Source organism: Anoplophora glabripennis, unplaced genomic scaffold (assembly GCF_000390285.2).
Source record: "Anoplophora glabripennis isolate ALB-LARVAE unplaced genomic scaffold, Agla_2.0 scaffold1482, whole genome shotgun sequence".
In the NCBI taxonomy this organism is placed as follows: Eukaryota; Metazoa; Arthropoda; class Insecta; order Coleoptera; family Cerambycidae; genus Anoplophora; species Anoplophora glabripennis.
This window is the reverse complement of record NW_019417555.1, coordinates 21,706-41,457: the sequence shown is the minus strand read 5'-3', so window position 1 is coordinate 41,457 and position 19,752 is coordinate 21,706. Positions and strand designations below refer to the sequence as shown.

Sequence of the window (19,752 nt, the reverse complement as noted above, 5' to 3'; positions counted from 1 at the left end):
TTTAACAAATGTTACATACTTCAATGGTATGATCTAGAACCCAAATGGTGTGGTCCTATTAGGTTAAATCATACAGGGCGTTCATTTTAACATAGTTCATGAAGAGAAACTAAGCAACAGCAAATTTTGCTCAAATTGATTAAGTGGATTCTATTTATGTTAAGGAGAAAAAGAAATAAAAAGTAAACTTTAACACCCTGTAACTTTTTTTGAAACATTTTTCGTTTAAGCAAGTTTGATTAAATCACCACCATTTAGGTGACATCCTGTACAGGGCTATCCAAAAGTGTCGGTACGGCAGAAAAACTTTCGAACAAATTAACCTGACTGACATCTTGAGGGTCATTGTCAAAGTCGTAGTCATGGTCGTACATGAGGGTTAAATTTCAACTCTTTCTAAATCCGTAATAAAAAATTGGGGTTACCAATAAAAAAACAACTTTGGCCTTGGAATGACCTTGAGGGTTGTGGTCAAGGTCATAGTTATACAAAATTTCCTGCTTTTTCCAAATCCACAATAAAAAATAGGGGTTCCCATTTAAAAAACTTAACTTTCAAATGACCTTGAAGGTCAAATCCAAGGTCACCATCAGATAGCCAGGTCAAAATCCTTACACTTTTGTCTGAAACATTTTTATCCAAAATGCATTATTCGAAAGTTTTTCTGCCTTGCCGGGACTTTTGGATAACCCATTGGTATAAGTGGGTCCCTTACCCAAAATTTTTTATATTGGGCAAGCCAAATTAAATACAGGGTGGGCTGCCAGTAATGCCTCGGTCACTAGGGACCAAACGGCAAATGTTATAGAAACCTGTTTAGCTGGGTACGTGTTGATTATGGCTACATTTTAAAATATACAGGGTGTCCAGGAAAAGTGTAGCATATCAAAGTTATGTATTTTTAAATGGAACATCCTGTATTTTACTGCATTTTTGAAAGCACCGTAAAAAAATAGTTGAACTTTATTAAAGGTTCTAGAACTTATTGCTTGTGATATTTCAATTTTAGTGAAAGTGCAGGCTTAGCGTACAAATTTAATATCAGCAATAAAAAAATTATTTTAAGGAAGTAGCTTTGGAGTGTATTTTTGATCCTTGTAGTTATAAATTATTATAACTATCGTTCGTCACTTTGTATTGTACAGGGTGTTCAAAAAAACTGCTGAATACTTTTCTCAACTTTTAACAGTAATAACTTGGTTATTTTAAATGGGACACCCAGTATATTTTTACTTTGGAAGTTAGGAAATTTAAAACTCAAACTGTGTATATGTTCCCTATAATAAAATAATCAAACTATCTGATACTACTAAATTTTTAGGTACTTTTATTGACTGTGATATGAGCTGGAACAGTAATGTTGAATATGTGTGCAAAATGTTAAATAGTGGCTACTATGCTTTACTACAGTTAATGTCTATATTTGATACCAAAAAGCTTATTGACATTTATTACTCAATAATTTATTGCCACTTGTCATTTAATGTTATTGTTTGGGGTAGTGCCAGTAGCGTCAATGTTAATAGAATTCTTATTTCACAAAAAAGAATTATCCGATTAATATTTGGAATTCCTTCACTAACTTCTTGTAAGCCCTACTTTATAGAAAATAATATATTAACTTTTCCCTGTATTTATATTTATAAGTGCATATTAGAGGTTCTAAAAAATGGAAGTTATTTTACTAGAAACGCTGACAGTCACAGTTACCAGACTAGATATGGCAATATATTAAGAATACCTTCTCATAGAACATCGTTTTATGAAAAATCTCCGTCATACATGGGTATTAAATTCATGAATCAGTTACCTCTAGACATTAAGACTGAATTAAATTATAATCTTTTTAAAACTAAACTTAAGAGTTATCTAATTAGGAAATGTTTTTATAATATACACGAGTTTGTTACTTAAAAAAAAAAAATAAAAAAAAAAATATATATTTTACTCACATTTTTTACTTTTTTCTGTTTTATGTGTTGTAGTTTTGTAAACTGACTTTTATTGACCTGTCTGATGTCATGTTTTATGATTTTATGGATTAAATAAATTATTATTATTATTATTATTATATACCTTTGACAGTATCGGATATTTTGTGCCGTTTCATTTTTTGTAATTTGTATCCACGTGTCTTCATCAAGGTCTTTATTAAGTTGGTTCTTCTTGATGACCCCTCTTTAAATACAGGCTGTTACAAATTTGCTTCTCACAACAGGGATCTCGGAAACGGTGAGAGATACGAAGTAACTTAAATGGGGGCAAAGTTGCATTATCAGGGGACCAACATTATGCCTCTAAAAAATCTAGGCTAACATGATTAGTTTTCAAAATATTTGGAAAAAAATCGAAATTTTGTAAATTCGTTTTTGTTTCATTTCAGCCTTGTTTGAGGTGATATTAAAAAAAGAACAACACTTTCTCATGGCAACTTTTTGCCCTCTATCGAATGGCATAATCAATTTTTATATGTAACCTTTCGTCTCTCCAGGACCATCAACTTAATTTTTTTAAATACGGCTCTGGAAATTTTATTACATTTTTTGCAAACCTTCGTGAACCCCAATACCGTACTGCCTCAGCCCGAACCAAATTTAAACGTTTTGTCTCGAAAAATTCATCTTCAATATATTCGCTCCAAATTTATCTAAATTTTTTATTTAGATTCTATGTTTATTGAATTATCGTACACTCTAAGTGTCATTAGACACTGTGAAATCCTCTAGCTATTTATATTACCATCACACGTTACAATAAAACATTATTCAAATTCAAACTGAAAACTGACGATCTGTCATAACTTTTAGTTCTCAATAACTTTCTTAAGTAAATATTTTTAAAAACAAAGGTACTTTCTCTTGACAATTTTTGAAAATTCGTTTTAAAAAGATATAAATAAAAATGGGTCTATTTTCTGCTATTTGTAATATGAAATACAGGCAACTCCAATACTCTCGATTTCTGGTCTAAAAAATATCCTATGAACTCACGTGTGGGACTTTTATATTGACCTCTGTAAAAAAAATACATCAAAACACATTGAATAAAAAATTTATTTGACATGGAAAAATAAACATATAAAAACAATTTGAATAGCCTACATAATACTAACTAATAACACACATGTACCTATGAAATGAAAATGAAATCAGAACAATGGTTAAACAAAAAAATTCATCTACTTATTAAAGTAAATATTACATTTCAATAACACTTAATGGCAGTACATTTTTCTACTCTTAATTAAAAATATTTGGAGGCCTAAGTCACCTTTGCCATAATTTAAAATTTTTCACAAAAATTTGAAAAAATAAATAAAACGGCTTATTCTTCTCCTGAATCTGAGATTTCAATAACCTAGAAAGAACATAAATTGTAACATCCTTTAATTATAATAGATTTGCTTCACCACTCAAAGAAAAACAAAATCTACCACAGCTTATTTGTATACACCAGCTATTTCACTTAAGTTGAAATTTAAAGATTATTCTCAACAATCATTAATCCTGGAACACCCTGTATGAGCACATAATTTATTATTACATACTGGTATGTATGCTGATTTTCTGATGCTGACAATAGAATGAAATAGCCGATTTATACAGTGTGGAACAGCCAAATGGAATAAATTCAGTATCAATCAATTACACAGGCCGACAATTTTCAGAACCAGAAACCGGACCGAGTGTACCCAAAAGGATTTTGGTGCGCTGATTACGAATACGAGATCATAATTGATCCATCACCCTAGGTTTTGGAGATATTCTAACCTAAAAGTGCAAAAATCTGCGGTTTTTCGCCATATTTGGGGTCAGATTACAACGTGAATTATTATTTTTTCTAAAATCGCGTTAAACCATCTTAAAGTACCACTCTTACCCTTCTATGTGCACTTCGATTTTTTTGAAAATCAATTTTTTCCAGAGATATGATAGATTGAAGTTTAGTACTAAGGTTCAGCGCTCACAGGTTACTGCGCATTTAGGTTAACCTATCGTGGGTTTAACCCTCGCTGGTTATTGCGTATTTAGGTTAACGTTTGGTACGTTATAGCGCATTATGATGAACCTGTCATGAGCTTAGCATCCGAATGTAACAGTTTGTATACATAGGTATCTGCTTCATACACTGAGCTCGTAAAGTTTGGAATAAATTCGAAAAATCGTTATTGAAGGGTTTTGACAGAAAATCCTCGGACACGTCAATTTTAGTTTATAAAATGTCACTTTTTTCAGCCATCGACTTTTTTTTTGTTTTGTTTGTTTTTGATCTATGACGTCATCGGCAATTTTTTTAAATGGCAACCCATATTTTTTTCCACGGATTTCGATAGAGCACATTTTTCTGAGTACGAATATGTCAAAAACGCATGACCTTCAAGATGGAAGTTTTCGAGATATTCGGTTCCAAAGTTTCAAGAATGCATTATACAAGCGATGACAAAATACTAATCATTTATCAAGGAAGCGCTGGAAAAATTACAGTTTTGATAGTTGAAGTTTGTTCTCGCAAGTTTGTGTTTTAAACTGTCTATTATCTCGAAAACTTCCATCTTGAAGGTCGTACGTTTTTGACATAATATTCATGCTCCGTAACTGATCATAAAAATTTCGATTCTTTCCCTTTCACTCAAACGACGGACCATTTTCAAATAAAATGAATTCTGATAGAATAATGATTAATCAACTTAAAATAAAACACAAACTTGCGAGGACAAACTTCAACTATCAAAACTGTAATTTTTCCAGCGCTTCCTTGATAAATGATTAGTATTTTGTCATCGCTTGTATAATGTATTCTTGAAACTTTGGAACCGAATATCTCGAAAACTTCCATCTTGAAGGTCATACGTTTTTGACATATTCGTACTCAGAAAAATGTGCTCTATCGAAATCCGTGTAAAAAAATATGGGCTGCCATTTAAAAAAATTGCCGATGACGTCATACATCAAAAACAAACAAAACAAAAAAAAAGTCGATGGCTGAAAAAAGTGACATTTTATATACTAAAGTTGACGTGTCCGAGGATTTCCTTTCAAAACCCTTCAATAACGATTTTTCGAATTTATTCCAAACTTTACGAGCTCAGTGTATAGTATTCAATTTTAGGTTAGAAAATTTTGAAATATTGAGGTTATGGAGCAGGTCCGCCGATATTTTCAAATTCAGCGACTCAAGAAACATATAAGTACTTTATATCTCGTCTTCGGATAAATTTTGTTTATTTCCATGTTGTAACGAAATCGCTGAAGTACTAAACTTCAAACTATCATATCTCTATGGAAAAAAAAAGATTTTCAAAAAAATCGAAGTGCGCTTAGTAGGGTGGTTTAACAGGATTTTAGAAAAAAAATTAATTCACGTTGTAATCTGACCCCGAATATAGCGAAAAAACGCGATTTTTGCATTTTAGGTTAGAATATCTCCAGAACCTAGGGCGATGGACCAATTCTGAGCTCGGATTCGTAATCAGCGCACCAAAATCCTTCGGATACACTACATCCGGTCTCTGGTTCTGGACTTTTGTAAAATTTTGTCGGCCTACCTTAAATAAAGCATGTTTAGAAATTGCAGTTAGCAAAACTCAAACAATACACAATACACTACGTGACTCAAAAGTCACTTAGTTTCGACAACTGGCAATTACGTACCGAGCGCAGCTATGAGAAAAAAAAATTATCTAACATATATTTACATATAAAACAACGCCGCCAGCTTTTCGTTAGGCTTAACTTTTAACAAAATATTTTAAAAACATAGTGAATGTGTTTATAAAACAGATTTATTCGTCTGTCTTTTAAATTTGCAAATTTACTTATAATGTCTTCATAAAATTGGGAATCGGCACTAAGACTTTGCAATAATTCTTTTTCTATCGCCATCACTGATAAGTTGTTTAAGTGCTCTTGTGCCATGATATTTCTTAACCTAGGTAAGTCTTAATGCGCTTAAGACACGAAAAGTTTCTTCCTACCGACACTTGTTGCAGTAATTATTGTTAAAACTGAGCAAAACAATTTGTATGTTTCCGAAAATACCATTTTAAATTCCTCACATAATATTTCTACCGGTTTTTTTGGACCTCTAAATTACGACATTGTTCATCTCTATACAAAATATTAAATTCGCTTTCCAACCTATCTATTTCAAAAACGTTTGGATACATTCGTAATAAACATTCAAACGATTTGTCGGGAAATTTGTTTGCATATTCGTGAAATTTTAAGGAATCTACTAAAGCAGGAAAATTTAAATCATGTAAATTCCCAAAATGGTAGGTACTTAATTAAAGGGAAATATATTTCGAAAATATTTTCAATTCGTCGCCACTTTTGCCCCTTTTACTTGGTAGTCCAGTAATATTTTTTGCATAATTAAAAATATTTTTAATTTTTCTTCAGTTCTTAATTCAGAAATTCTTTGACTAGCGATTTTAATTTGTTTAGAGCAGTAGTTAACTTCTTGAAAAAAGCTTTACAAGAGATAAAGCAATATCGTGAGAGAGATTCATTATTAGCTACCTATAGGTATCTATTAAATTTCGTTAAATTTAGTCTTACTTTGTTTTGTTGTTAAGGAAATTGTTTTTTTATTTACTTTAAATTAATACCTGCTTTGTCCTTATCCTTAAAGCCTTTGTATCTCCCTCACACTGACATCAGACACTACCCGCGTACTATGCGACGCGTACATTAACCGCGAACTGAAACTACATGACAAGTATAAGCAGCTTTAAGTGGGCCTAAGTTCCCCCGTAAATCACGTTATTTTAACCGCCTCGCGTGGAGGGGAAAGTAGTACATTGTAGGCAAGTGTGACGCGCCTACAGGCAAAGAAATTCTGGCCTCACTGTGATGGGGAGTAACAGTACCCAATGCCGCGCTGATGATTTTTGATAAATGTAATAGGTAATTGGAAATTAGTTTACCTAACTGTTGATTTAGGTTAATTGTAGAATAGTAGATATTAAAATATAACGGTGTGAGAGCCAAATTTTACAGTGAGGTCCAGCCTCAGTTGCTTCATACGACAAGCCGCCACTGATAGTGTTGTGTTTCATCAGGTTTCATTTTATTGTAGTATTTAGTGGAATATTTTGTGATGATATGGTGTGTTTGTATATCTCCACTGAAAAAAGTTTGTTGAATTGAATGGAATTTTTCCATTTACAATCTGCGTAAGCTAATAAAAAAAAACATGGATTTTGTAATACAATATTCAGATCATAATTAAAGAGAAAACTTTTGGCAAAACAAGAATTGATTATGTTCTAAATGATCAGTTTAGAATCTCACAAAAAAAATACAAGAATGTGTGCAACAATCTAGGAATATTAAAAGATTATAGATGCAATTTGTTTTCTTGACATGAGTCAGGGCCAAACAGAATCTGTAAACTTATTAAGGGGGAATATCCGAGTAGAAAATAATGTTTGTTTCAATTTTTTTTGTTCATTAAAGTTTGTAGACTTAAGAATATTGTGTGTAAATTTTATATTGAAACTCTAATAATTGTGGAAGTTATGGGCAATTTACCGGAATACAATAGGCATCAAGGTAGAAAGAAATTCTGATTAGCACTGCGAGATCGAAGGTGCCGAACGCGTGCGTGCCGCTGAAGTCAAAACTCACATGACCCGTGAAGGGAGGATTTAGTGAAGGCAATCAGTCGCAGCAGAAGATGCCGCCAGTGTTGCGGGGGGCCTACTCTATGGTCCAGAAATTGCAGATTAATGATAAAGTAAAAAAAAAAGTTTTCTCAATTATACACTCTGTTTAACTCTGTTATAAAGGCCCCGAGCTATAACTCGGTTAACCATTTTTGGACACCCTGTAAAGTATATACATATATTTTTAAATTCGATGTTATTTTCTTTATACTGACGCAAATTTTTTTTTTTTTCGTCATTAAATGAGTGCTGACGTCATCGATAATTTTTTTTTAAATGGGGTGGTATAAATTTCTTTACACGTTTTGATTGATTTTTTTATTTTCTTTTATAGACTAGGCGGTATCTGTTTTGGTTTGGGTGAATCGTATATATTTTTGGCTTTTTGGCTTTCAAATATCACTAGAAATTAAAATTTTCTATGTGCATAAAAAATAACGTGGGCTTAACTTTTGGCGGCATATGTTAAAAAAATTCCAAAAATGTCATATTTTTCTTCCTACTTATCTTTTCAAGAGTTGATTTTAGGCGAAAATGGAAGAGGAAAAAAATGTTTGTAATTTAATTTTTTACAAAATATGACTAGTTACAAATTAAATGATTCATGATTATTATTGTAAAATTCGGAAAAATCGCCAAAAATGGGGTTAAAAAACATTACTTTTTAGGGAATTTTTTGGGGTCTTTAAATTGGGTATAGGACCTTCATACTTGGCTCAAGAAAACTTCGTGTTATGTAGAATCATCACACCAAATTTCATCAAAATCGGTTCGATAGATTTTGCATAATAATTTTGCAATCCAGATTTTGAAAAATAATTTGCAAATTTTCAAAATTTTGCACAGCAAAAACCAAGGCCCTTAGATACTTGAAAATTTAGTCACATAATATTTTAAAAAAATTGATTTGGTTAAATATTCACAAAGTTATTCTAATTGTTTATAAGTACAAAAATTCGACCAATGTTTAAACAAGCACCAGAGCTCTCCTAATCGACGGATTCGAATTTTTCAGAAAAACATTTGAAAGCTTGAGAGGCCTTCTATATGCGATTAAATTTTCAAGTATTTAAAGGCCTTGGTTTTTGCTGTGCAAAATTTTGAAAATTTGCAATTTTTTTTTTAAATTTGGATTGCAGAATTATTATGCAATATCTATTGAACCGATTTTGATGAAATTTGGTGATGATTCTACATAACATGGAGTTTTCTATGAAGGTCCTATACCCAATTTAAAAACCCCAAAAAAATTCCCTAAAAAGTAATGTTTTTTAACCCCAATTTTGGCGATTTTTTTTACTTTTACAATAATAATCATGGTGCTACATTGACAATTTTTTATGGGCCCCCTTGTCTTTGGAGTCAAAAAAATTTGGTTGCATATTTAAATTTCTTAAAAATTATCTGTCCACTAGGAAGCCATTAAATTTAGAAACTTTTTGTCTCTTTATCTTTTTTCGTAAAACGCAAATGTTTTCGAGAAAAATGTCAGAATGTGATCGAACGAATATCGTGATTCGCCATTTTCCGCAAAAACATTGCGTTTTACGAAACAAATATCAAGAGACAAAAAAGTTTCTAAATTCAATGGCTTTCTAGCTAATACTTTTTTAAAAAATCAAATTTGCGACCAAATTTTTCTGATTCCAAAGGCAAGGGGGCCCACGAAAAAGTATCTTAAGGGAGTTTCTCACCATAAAGCACTGTGAGATTCCACATGTCATAAAACTCTTGTATACCAAATTCAGTGATTTTTGTACATGGTTTTGAGATATAAAAAAGACTTCTTAAGGGCAGATTTTAGGATGTTGTAACTCCAAAAGAGGGGGGCCAGTTGGCAAAAAGAAAAAATACGGGTCCCCTAAATTTGTCTTAAGAATATATAACCAAATTTTGTTGCATGAATTTCGGGGCACCCTGTATATGAGCCCCATTTAAACTTACACCCCGTATAAGTTCTATTTCTAATGTCGAAGTATAATTCTTAGGAACTGTAAAAAAATATAAAATAATTTTAATAAATAATTGTTCACATACCTCATTTATTGCAGGTGGCTTTGGATTTACAAAAACTTGTTTTCCATACTGCTTCTGAATATCCTCTAATGACACGTAATCGTACTCATCTAATGAAACATGTTCATTACTATCATCCCTACTGCCACTCTCGACAATATCGTCATATGACTGATGAAGAGATTCTTCCTCGTCTTTTAAACTCTCCTCGAAATTTTCCAGATCTTGCGCGCTAACTTTTTCATCTTCCTCATAATTATATGAGTCCTCTCCTTCATAATTATTCAAATCCTCCTGAAGCGTTGCATCTTCATCCCCATTCAAATCCAACTGGCAATCTTGCGTAGACTTCTCCTTTTCCTTTATCACGTCTGTCATGAATTCTATGATCTCTTTGTCCCCAACATAAGGCTTTCTGTCCTCTTGTGCCCACGAAAGTTTGGCCGAACGTAGCATATGGCCCCACAGAATATAAATCTCATTTGATTTTGTACTATAGCCCATGGTGTGCAACTTGGCGGCTACCTTGGCCCAGAAGTTTAGACGTTCAGGACGTGACATTTTCTTGAACACCTCATTACCGAAAGACTTTATAACAGAAATAAAGTCCAGCTTCTCCTTGTCCCTGTACTTGCTGAAATAACGGATACAAAGCATTATTGATATAAAGCCTCAACACTTTACGGATGACGTCAATTTAGTGTGCCTGCTCTAAGGTAAAACACAGTATCCAACAACAAATCAAAAAAATACTTTCACAATGCCATATACTAGGTTATTTTCTGCGGTTATAACCTTTTAAACCGACACCTATGGTTCTGTTTGCCACATCACCGTCCTATGACAGTTTATGCATTATACTGGGATATCATCTCAAAAATATCAAAGCCCTGATAGATACTCTGAATTTGGTTGTATGTTTACAAAGAGGTAGGCAAGATGTGGCAATATAAGTAGCTGACCTTAGTTTTCCATATGAAACTTTCCATAAAACTTTACAAAATAATAGTTATTTATTGCATAAGTGTTTTAAGTAGCATTTTATCCACGCAAGAATGTTTAAACAGCAGAAGGTGGTTCAAACGTTAAATATCCTTAAGTGGATAAAAGACAATTAAAAGACGAATGCAATACAATGCTTTATCCATAATCGCATCACAATCATATTTGTGGAGTCAGAATTATTGGAATTTAATAAAAAAATATTCGCATGACTTGATATTTCTTACTAGTACTCAATGAAACGTTGTAGGTTTTGTTATACCTACTGGTTGCTATGGTGTGTTGTTTATTATCAATTATTTACAGTTCTATCTGAAGTTGGTAAAAATGCAAGAAAGTAATTGTGTTCTTGTGGCTGTTTTTGAAGGACAGGAGACATTACAAAAAAATGTTCGCCGAATTTAATGAATGGAGGGAAAATGGAGAATGACAATAAACGAAGAAGTCATTCTATCGTATTTTTTAAATTTGAAGAAAAAATATGCAATTTCATCTATGTGGTTGAAGTATTCGATGTTGAAGCTACTATAAAGGTCTACAAAAATATAAATATTGGAATATATAACAAGCTTACTGCTTATTTGAAGAGTGAATCGAGAGGATAGAAAGCAAAAAAAGGTGCAGTATTGGAAAGAGCACATATTGAAGAATTTTTGAGTGTGGCTTCTGATAAAGAATATTAAATGATTAAGGTAATACAATAGGCACAGAAATTAAGGGACATAATAAGGGATATTAAAAAAATCCCAAAATTTTGGGTGATTTTCAAAGAGCTGTTTGTCATACAGAAAATCCAAGCAGGGTTTTAAAAACTACAAAGCATTCTCTACAAGTCTTAATTATGGGTTTTTGATAAAAAAAAAAAAAATCAGTTAAAATGTTGGTTAGAAAAAAGGTAAAAAATTGCATAATTAGGAATATTTGAATAACTTGGCATAACTGCAAATAATGAATAAACTAAGGATATAGACTGTAACTTTTTAACCTCAAAGTGTCCTAAAGAAACCCTGATAATTTCAAAACGCTGCGATTTTTTTTTTCTTAGTGCCCGGAATGTTTAAATTTGTTGTTTTTGCTGAAAATCAATGTAATAAGTAATTCTTCACTTTTTATTCATTTTTTTAAGTTAAAAATGTTTTAGCAATAATCCATATTTTCTTCATCAAAAAACGTTAATGGTGCTAACAAAAAATGGAAAACATTTTTCCAAAATAATTTTTTTCAAAATTTTTTTTAACTATCCACAAGCTTCACAAACGTTAAAAAAAATTTGGTTGATATGTGTGGATAGAAGTCCGCTTGTAAGGTGGATTGTGGATAAAAAAAATCAGTGATTCCAAATCAAAATTCAAACCGACAACAAGAGCAGAACGGCATGGTTACTGTGATTAATTTTATTTATTATTAATTTAATTTTGAAATTATCATAAAAAAATGTTGTAGATATTGCAGACATTGTGGAGTATTGTATATTAATATAGTGATTGTAGCAACTTTTATGATGACGACAGCATTCCTAATGACACTTTTGTAATTAGTGAAAAGGTAGGACCAGTGGCGGCTATTGACTTCCATACCAGAGAGGGCGGAAAAATTTAGGTTAACCTATTGAGAAAAAAATCAAATATAATTGGGTAGCTTTATTCTAAGTACCTACTATTGAAATATAGGGAAAATGTACTCAACATTATTTTTTATAGTGAAAGTTCATTCTTCTGCTTTTGTCCGAAATAAACTTTTCAATACTTTTTCATTAAAGTTTGGTATTTCTCGCACCATTGATTTTTACAAGTGCTACAATCAATTTAAACTTTTCAAATTTTTTAAAAAACACGAAACAATATGTATATATGTAACAAAATTTTATACCACATCTGAACAAATTACTCTTATTAAGAAAAAAATGCGGTGGATAGCTATTATTTGGTTACAGTCGGACTAAACAGAGACCAAATTGCATAGTAAATATGGGCTACTCCCACTTTGTCTTTCACTGCTGCGCGACAGTAACCATGACCACCGCTGTAAACACTTTACAGATATAGAGGCGAGTTACGAGGAATTCACGTATTCAAAGTTTAGTAAACGAATTTTGCAAGCGGAGTTAAATTGACTGCACAATACAAATTTAACATTTCCTTTTTAGATAATGCAAGTTGATATTTCCATTTTTCCAGACGATGCCTAGAATTATTATCAAGAGAAGATACAGAAATATGAAAAGAAGGGTATTAAACAACAAGAAGTCAAGTAGAAACAAAGACATTCGACGAAGCCATCTTGTCAAGATAAAAAAATAATATCATATCTTGTTGTTGGAAAATTATTGGTCCCTTGATTATACCAGTAGAAAGCTTGCAAAAAATGATGGACATCAAACGAGGAACAATCGAGGGCACACTGACAACGATGGATCTAAAAAAATGTGCATTTATATTTTTAATTTACCAAAAAGTAATGCGAATACATGCATGTGGCAATTATTTTTATTGGATAGTTCAAGTTACAATAATGAGTCTTCTTTAAGTGAATTGTGTTGTGCATAGTAAAAACCACCTATTTGTGCCTCTATCAAGGAAAACAGAGGTGTACACGAAAAACTAAATGTGACCAAAAAATCATAACAGCCCACATAAAAAGTTACCACCCATCTGCGGCTCATTATAGAAGACCAAATATTATATACCCATTACACGATGTCATCATTAGATCAATGTATAGGAACGTTGAATAAGTTCTCAATTTTTCAACAGAAAAAGTATTTGTAAAGAATTTTACCACATCACTTTATTCATAGGAAATCTGCAGCTGAAGCACATGTAATTCTTGTTGAGATTTACGGTGGCCATGATCTGTAGCAAACAACATGCAGAAATTGGTTCAGATGCTTCAAAAATAATGATTTTGACATTGAAGATAAAGAATCCTCTAGAGCACCGAAACAGTTTGAAGATGAAGGGTTGGAAACATAAGTTCATGAAGACTCATGTCAGATACTGGCGGAATTTGCAGAATTATTACAGTTGATACAACAGTTTTGAAACATTTGAAAGCACTAAAAATGATTTAAAAGCAAGAACACTCGGTGCCGAGAGACATCAAACAACATCATTATACGCGTGAACAACTGCTTCAACGACAGAAAGGGAAATGTTTTTTGCATCATATCAAAAAAAATCATGGGGCAAGCCTGACTATGCATGTACATTGCACATCGTCGTCAAAGCCGAATATCCATAGTTCTAAGCTTCTGCTCTGCATTTGGTGGCACAAAGGCATCGCTGGAAGAAATACTGGCAATGTTGTGAACTCAATTTTAAGGCAACAGAAGATGTCAGAAAATTTTTATTTTGGACTGACAATTATTCACGAAAAATTTTTCTGTCCATATGAATGGACTAAGAAAAAGAGATTTCTGTGCACAGATAATTTTTAATAAAATTGTAGTAGTCAAATTTGAGAAAGGATCACATTCAATGAAGTTTAAGACTGATTTTGATGGTAATTTCATCATTATGAATTTTTCTCACTGCTATCCAACCAAACAATTCCTAGAAAAAATAAAACATGTATTGGATACCTCAATACCTTTGATGCCTCTATCGAGGTAAATATTTTGGAATAGCCTCATAAAAAAAAATATTGTCCTCGACCTAAATGAGGATGTACTGCAACTCTCTGCAACAGAGTAGTGAAAGTTATCCCTCAATACTTATCAATTATGTTATATTCCCACACTGGTGTTTGCCTTAGAGTAGCCGAGTGGTGACAGATATGTGATTCAGTAAAGAAATAATACACAAAAATCAAACTTTTACGAAATCAAAAACATGAACTCTCCTCCGCCTAACCTCATATTTACCCAATTTGGGGGCCATTGAAGTGGTGTTTTTAGACCGGAAGTTGATTTGTTTTTAATGGAACACCCATTTTTTACCACAGAACACAAAACTTGGTATGAGCATCCTACTAATAAAGAGACAACTTTTCAATATTTGTTCGATCATTGACACATTTTATAAAGGAGTGAAACAATCAACCTCATTGCAATATTTTATTAGAAATTTTTTTATATGAAGCAAATATTTATTTAAAAATATTTATTTGGAAGACTGATTTATTGCCAAACTTTTTTACCTCTTGTAATTTTTCGATAAAACCAATAGTTTTCTAGTAAAAAAATTAGATGCACCATCGTTCACTAGAGGTAATTGCGAAAATTTGTAAAAATGAAGTAGGCGGATGTCATAACAATAATCTGGTAATTTAATAATAACATTAAGAATAATTTGCTATTAATTAATGAAAAATGTAGATGGGTAATGAGAAATTTTCCGTCCCGGAAAGTTTCCAAAACGGAAATTTTCCGGGAAGAAATAAATCGAAGCTTGAGAAATTTTCCCTGGAAATTTTCCGGGAACATTTCTAACAATTTGTAAACTTGGAGTCAATTTTACTTCTAACTTCTGTGAACATAACCTCAAAAAATTGTTGGTTAATTTCGGATTTTCGGTTAATTTGGAATATCAAAAGACCATATTATCCAAATAATAGAAAACACTTACACTTACTTATTTTAATCTTTGTTACTTCTACTTCTACTTCTAGTGGTTGGTCCTAATAAGTCACATAGCACTGCGGCCTGATTAGGCATATTGTGCGTCCCACTACTAGTCCTATTCAGCAGGTAGATTTGTCCTTTTTACAAAGTCCAAAAGCTTCCGTGTTGACACTGCTCCCACTTCCTTGGGTTCCAAGTAGGGTCCCCAAGGAGCACCATTCTGCTACGTACAAATCCCAGGCACTCGCCCAGGATATGCAGAGAAGTTTCATCCGCCAATTCACATCCTCGGCAGACCGGACTGTCTACAAGCTTTAGCTTATGTAGATGTTTCCTAAAGTGACAGAGTCCCGTTGTGAGTCCTGTCACTTTCCTGAGCCGGATTCTATTCAAGCTCAGTAAATCATTCGCTCTTTCCTTCGAAGGATACTCCATGAGCTCCTTAGAATGTCTATGTTCTAGCCTTGAAGTCCAGTATTTCCTATGTTCCTAGCAAGTTCATCCGCTTTCTCATTTCCACAAATGCCTTTATGCCCTGGCATCCAACACAGTCTGACTGTATTGTTGGTGGACAGTTCAGTCAGCATTTGTAAACAATCCCACACCAGTTTTGAACTTATCTTGTGTGCGCCTAAAGCTTTAATTGTAGTTTGACTATCAGAGAATATATATATGAGTTTACGTTTATAACCTCTACGTACATTCTCTGCCAGACACGCCATTATCGCGAAAATTTCTGCTTAGAATATGGTAGGGAACTCCCCCAGACTATAGCTTGCACTCCATCTGGGTCTGAGTCCATATATTCCTGCATCCGTCCCTCTGGTCATTTTGGAGCCATCTGTAAACCATACTAGGCTCCACCTTTCCAGAGTATTAAACTTTTCCTCCCATTTGCTTTGATCCTCTATCCGTGTCTCAAAAGGCTTGTGGAAGTGAAACCTTGGAACCATCTTGTCAGATACCATCCCAAAAGTTGGTTCCGACATAGATGTGTCTATAATCCTGGAATAGGAACTACCCCTCCAGTCGTTGTTATTCCTGAGTCGATATGCTGCTAGCCGTGCTTCTCTTTCCACCACTATATGCAGCGGTGGTAGATTTAGCATTTCTAGTGCAGCTGTCGGGGTCAATGCCATCGCCCTCGTTATACCTAAAAAGGCCAATCTCTGAATTCTATTCAGTTTTTCCCTCGCTGTGGTCTGTTGTGTTTTTTGCCACCATACCACAGCGCCATAAAGAATCCTAGGTCTTACTATCGACGTATACAACTAGTATGACATCTTTGGTTTCAGTCCCCAGGTGCTCCCAATAAGGCGACGGCATACACACAGTGTCTGCTTCGCCTTACTCACCACTTTTTCCAAGTGTGCATTCCAGGTAAGCTTATTATCCAGTATCACTCCTAGATATTTTACTTTCCTGGAAAGTCTAATGCTCCTCTCCCCTATTATAGGTTCAGAGGGTCCAATTAAATTCCTTCTCCTGGTGAAGGGTACTACGACCGTTTTGTCAGGGTTTACTGACAGTGCCTGCCCCTTACACCAGTCATCTATCCATTTCAAAGCCTCTTTCACGGGTTCTGAAACGATAATATTATGTTTCCCGACTATGAGAACGACTAAGTCGTCCGCATAGCCTTGTGTATAAAATCCCTTTCGATTAAGGCCCTCTAGTGCACCGTCCACCACTAATCCCCTGGGGGCAGCCCCGGCCTACCTTACACCTGGATGTCTCTCCCGAAAGGGTAGCTGTTACTGTCCGGTTTCTCAACATGGTATCTATCCAACGACATAAAGTGTCATCAAGGCCCCTGTTGCGAACTGCCAAATAGATTCGAAAGGTGTATTATCAAATGCCTCAATATCTAAAAAAGCTGCCAAAGCTAGATGTTTGTCGTTAATCGCCCTCCCTATCCTAGAGACTAGGCTATGAAGGGCTGTGTCGACTGATCTGCCTGCCTGATAGGCATATGGTACCTGTGTAGAGGATTTGCCCTCAACACCCCGTCTCTTATATGCCTATCAACTATTCTCTCCAACGTTTTCAGGAGGAAAGATCTTTGTTAAGTCTACAATCTACATAATAGAGAGCAATACAAGACTCATAAATTGCCTCATTTTCAAATTTGAAATGAATTTTTAAGAACATTTACATTTTTAAACTAGTATAATTATTTAATGTATTTACTATTTGTTTATTAAAAAATAAAGATAAATAGAGTTTTGTATACTCAGCATGTAAAATTTTTTCTAACGGATGATTAATCATTTATATTTTTCCAATATTTATACCAATATAAACAAAAATGTATATAAGTATTTGGTCTTTTTGGAAAGCTGATGGTATGTAGAACACAATACCAACTCCAAAAACAATTTTTTGAAAATTGCAGAAAATTTCCGGAATTTTCAATGGAAACATTCCAGGAATTTTCATAGTTTGGGAATTTTCCCATTTCTAGAAAAATGTTTGATAACTTATGACTATGAGACATGTATTAGGTAAAGTTATTTATCTGAAATAAAATTTAATACAAACGAAAAACAAGAAATACAAAATTAAATTTAAAGAATATTCTCGAAATAATTTCCATTTTGCTGCAAGCATAACCTAATACGTCTGTTGAAGTTATAATGCACTCACACAAACAGTTCTTGGTTATTGCAAAGGTCATCTGCTGCCTGAAATATTCTTAAGCGTAATTCATCTAAGGAGGCAACAGGAGTGGCATAAACAATACTTTTTGTGACCCCACAAAAAAAAATCCGTAGGTGTTAAGTCAGGTGAACGTGCAAGCCAACACACAGGGGCATCACAACCATGACCAATCCAGCGATTTGGGTAATTTAAATTTAACCATTCTCTAACGGCAAACGTACTATGTGCAGGCGTCCCATTGTGCATATACCACATCACCTGACGTGTAGCGAGGGGTACATCCTCTAGTAATGTTGGATTTTCATTAAAAAATCTACGATACTCGGCCGCTCCAAGTCTGTGTGGAAGAATAAAAGGACCTACTAGAGTATTTCCTACACTTCTCATCCATCCGTTTAAACTGAAATTATGTTGTACGCGGGAGCCAACGGGTCCACCTGTCGTGTGGACTCCCAACTGTGCCATTCAAATGGCTACAGTAGGAAGCGACCCGCTAACTGCAGGTACTTTGTTGCACGACTGCCACCCACAGAGGGTGTAACACAATGTTTGACTTGTCAGTGCTGCGAGAAACAACTACTCCGAGAGCTATTTGCCCCTACCGGCATTGAATTATACTCGCAACACCTAGTGCAACAGCTAGCATTGTTTGTCAGTTTACCCACCAGGCACAGACCAGTTTCAGACTTATTAGTCCTCATCAGTGTGTCATAGGTGCGACAACCAACAAACGACCTAGCTGTTCTTCGTCATATCATCATGTTGTGCGGACTTCCAACTGTGCCATTCAAATGGCTACAGTAGGAAGCGACCTGCTAACTGCAGGTACTTTGTTGCACGACTGCCACCCACAGAGGGCGTAACACAATGTTTGACTTGTCAGTGCTGCGAGAAACAACTACTCCATCTTGAAACAAATATTTCATGAGTATTTTCTTCCGACCATGAATGAACATTATGAAGGTTTACTGCACCTACTTTAGGAAAATTTGCTTCATTGATGAAAAGTATATTCATTAGGAAATTTAAGTCATTCCTGGAAATATTAATGTACCATTGACAAAAATCCACGCGTTTAGGTAAATCAGGGTCGTTCAATTCTTGCACGGGTTGATGGTGAAAAGGGTATAAAAGAATTTCATGAGCTACATTCCACACAAGACTGTGAGAAACTTGCAGTTGCCTGGACACCTGTCTTGTGCTTGTACCACAGTCTTATTCTAGATGTTCCAGTAAAGCTTCCTCAGTTTTAACAACGGACATTATGCCTTCTTCCAGCACCCTCACGATTGGGCTGAATTTTACCAGTTTTCCGAAGCCTTCTTTCCACCGAGGCCAATGTTTGTCTATGAGGAATCAGTCGGTTTGGATGTCTTTGGTGATATAATCTTACTGCAGCGTTACTATTTTTTCTGGATTCAAAAAACACTTGGAGCATGTCGACATATTCGTCATTGGTATAAATATTATTTGCCATAATTATTCTGATAATAAATTAGTCAGTTGGTACTAATTATTGGTTGACAGAAAGTGTCAATTTATTAATATGATAAATAACAATTTATTTGTTATGACATCCGCCTACTTTATTTTTACAAATTTTCGCAATTACCCCTTTAGTGAACGATGACGCATCTAATTTTTTTACTAGAAAACTATCGGTTTTATCGAAAAATTACAAGAGATAAAAAAGTTACGCAATAAATCAGTCTTCCGAATAAATATTTTTAAATAAATAATTTGCTTCATATCATTTACGGAATTTTGTGTTAAACATTGCCTCCAGTTGGTTGTTTAACAGTCGTGGTCACGTGGGATTCAGATATTTATGAAGGCACTGTAT

At 33.9% G+C, this 19,752-nt stretch overlaps 1 protein-coding gene across 2 annotated transcripts in view; it reads right to left on the bottom strand.

The window, feature by feature from the left end:
* Positions 1 to 3,062: 3,062 nt before the first annotated feature.
* Positions 3,063 to 19,752, bottom strand: part of LOC108916489 — a 36,254-nt gene continuing 19,564 nt past the window's right edge. For both annotated transcript variants that reach the window (XM_018722757.1, XM_018722755.1), the window contains exons 10-11: positions 9,707 to 10,319; positions 3,063 to 3,357 (exon numbers count right to left, since the gene is read on the bottom strand). In XM_018722757.1, coding sequence (XP_018578273.1) covers positions 3,325 to 3,357; positions 9,707 to 10,319 — 646 coding nt within the window. In that variant the 3' untranslated portion in view covers positions 3,063 to 3,324. The remainder of the gene's footprint in view (positions 3,358 to 9,706; positions 10,320 to 19,752) is intronic.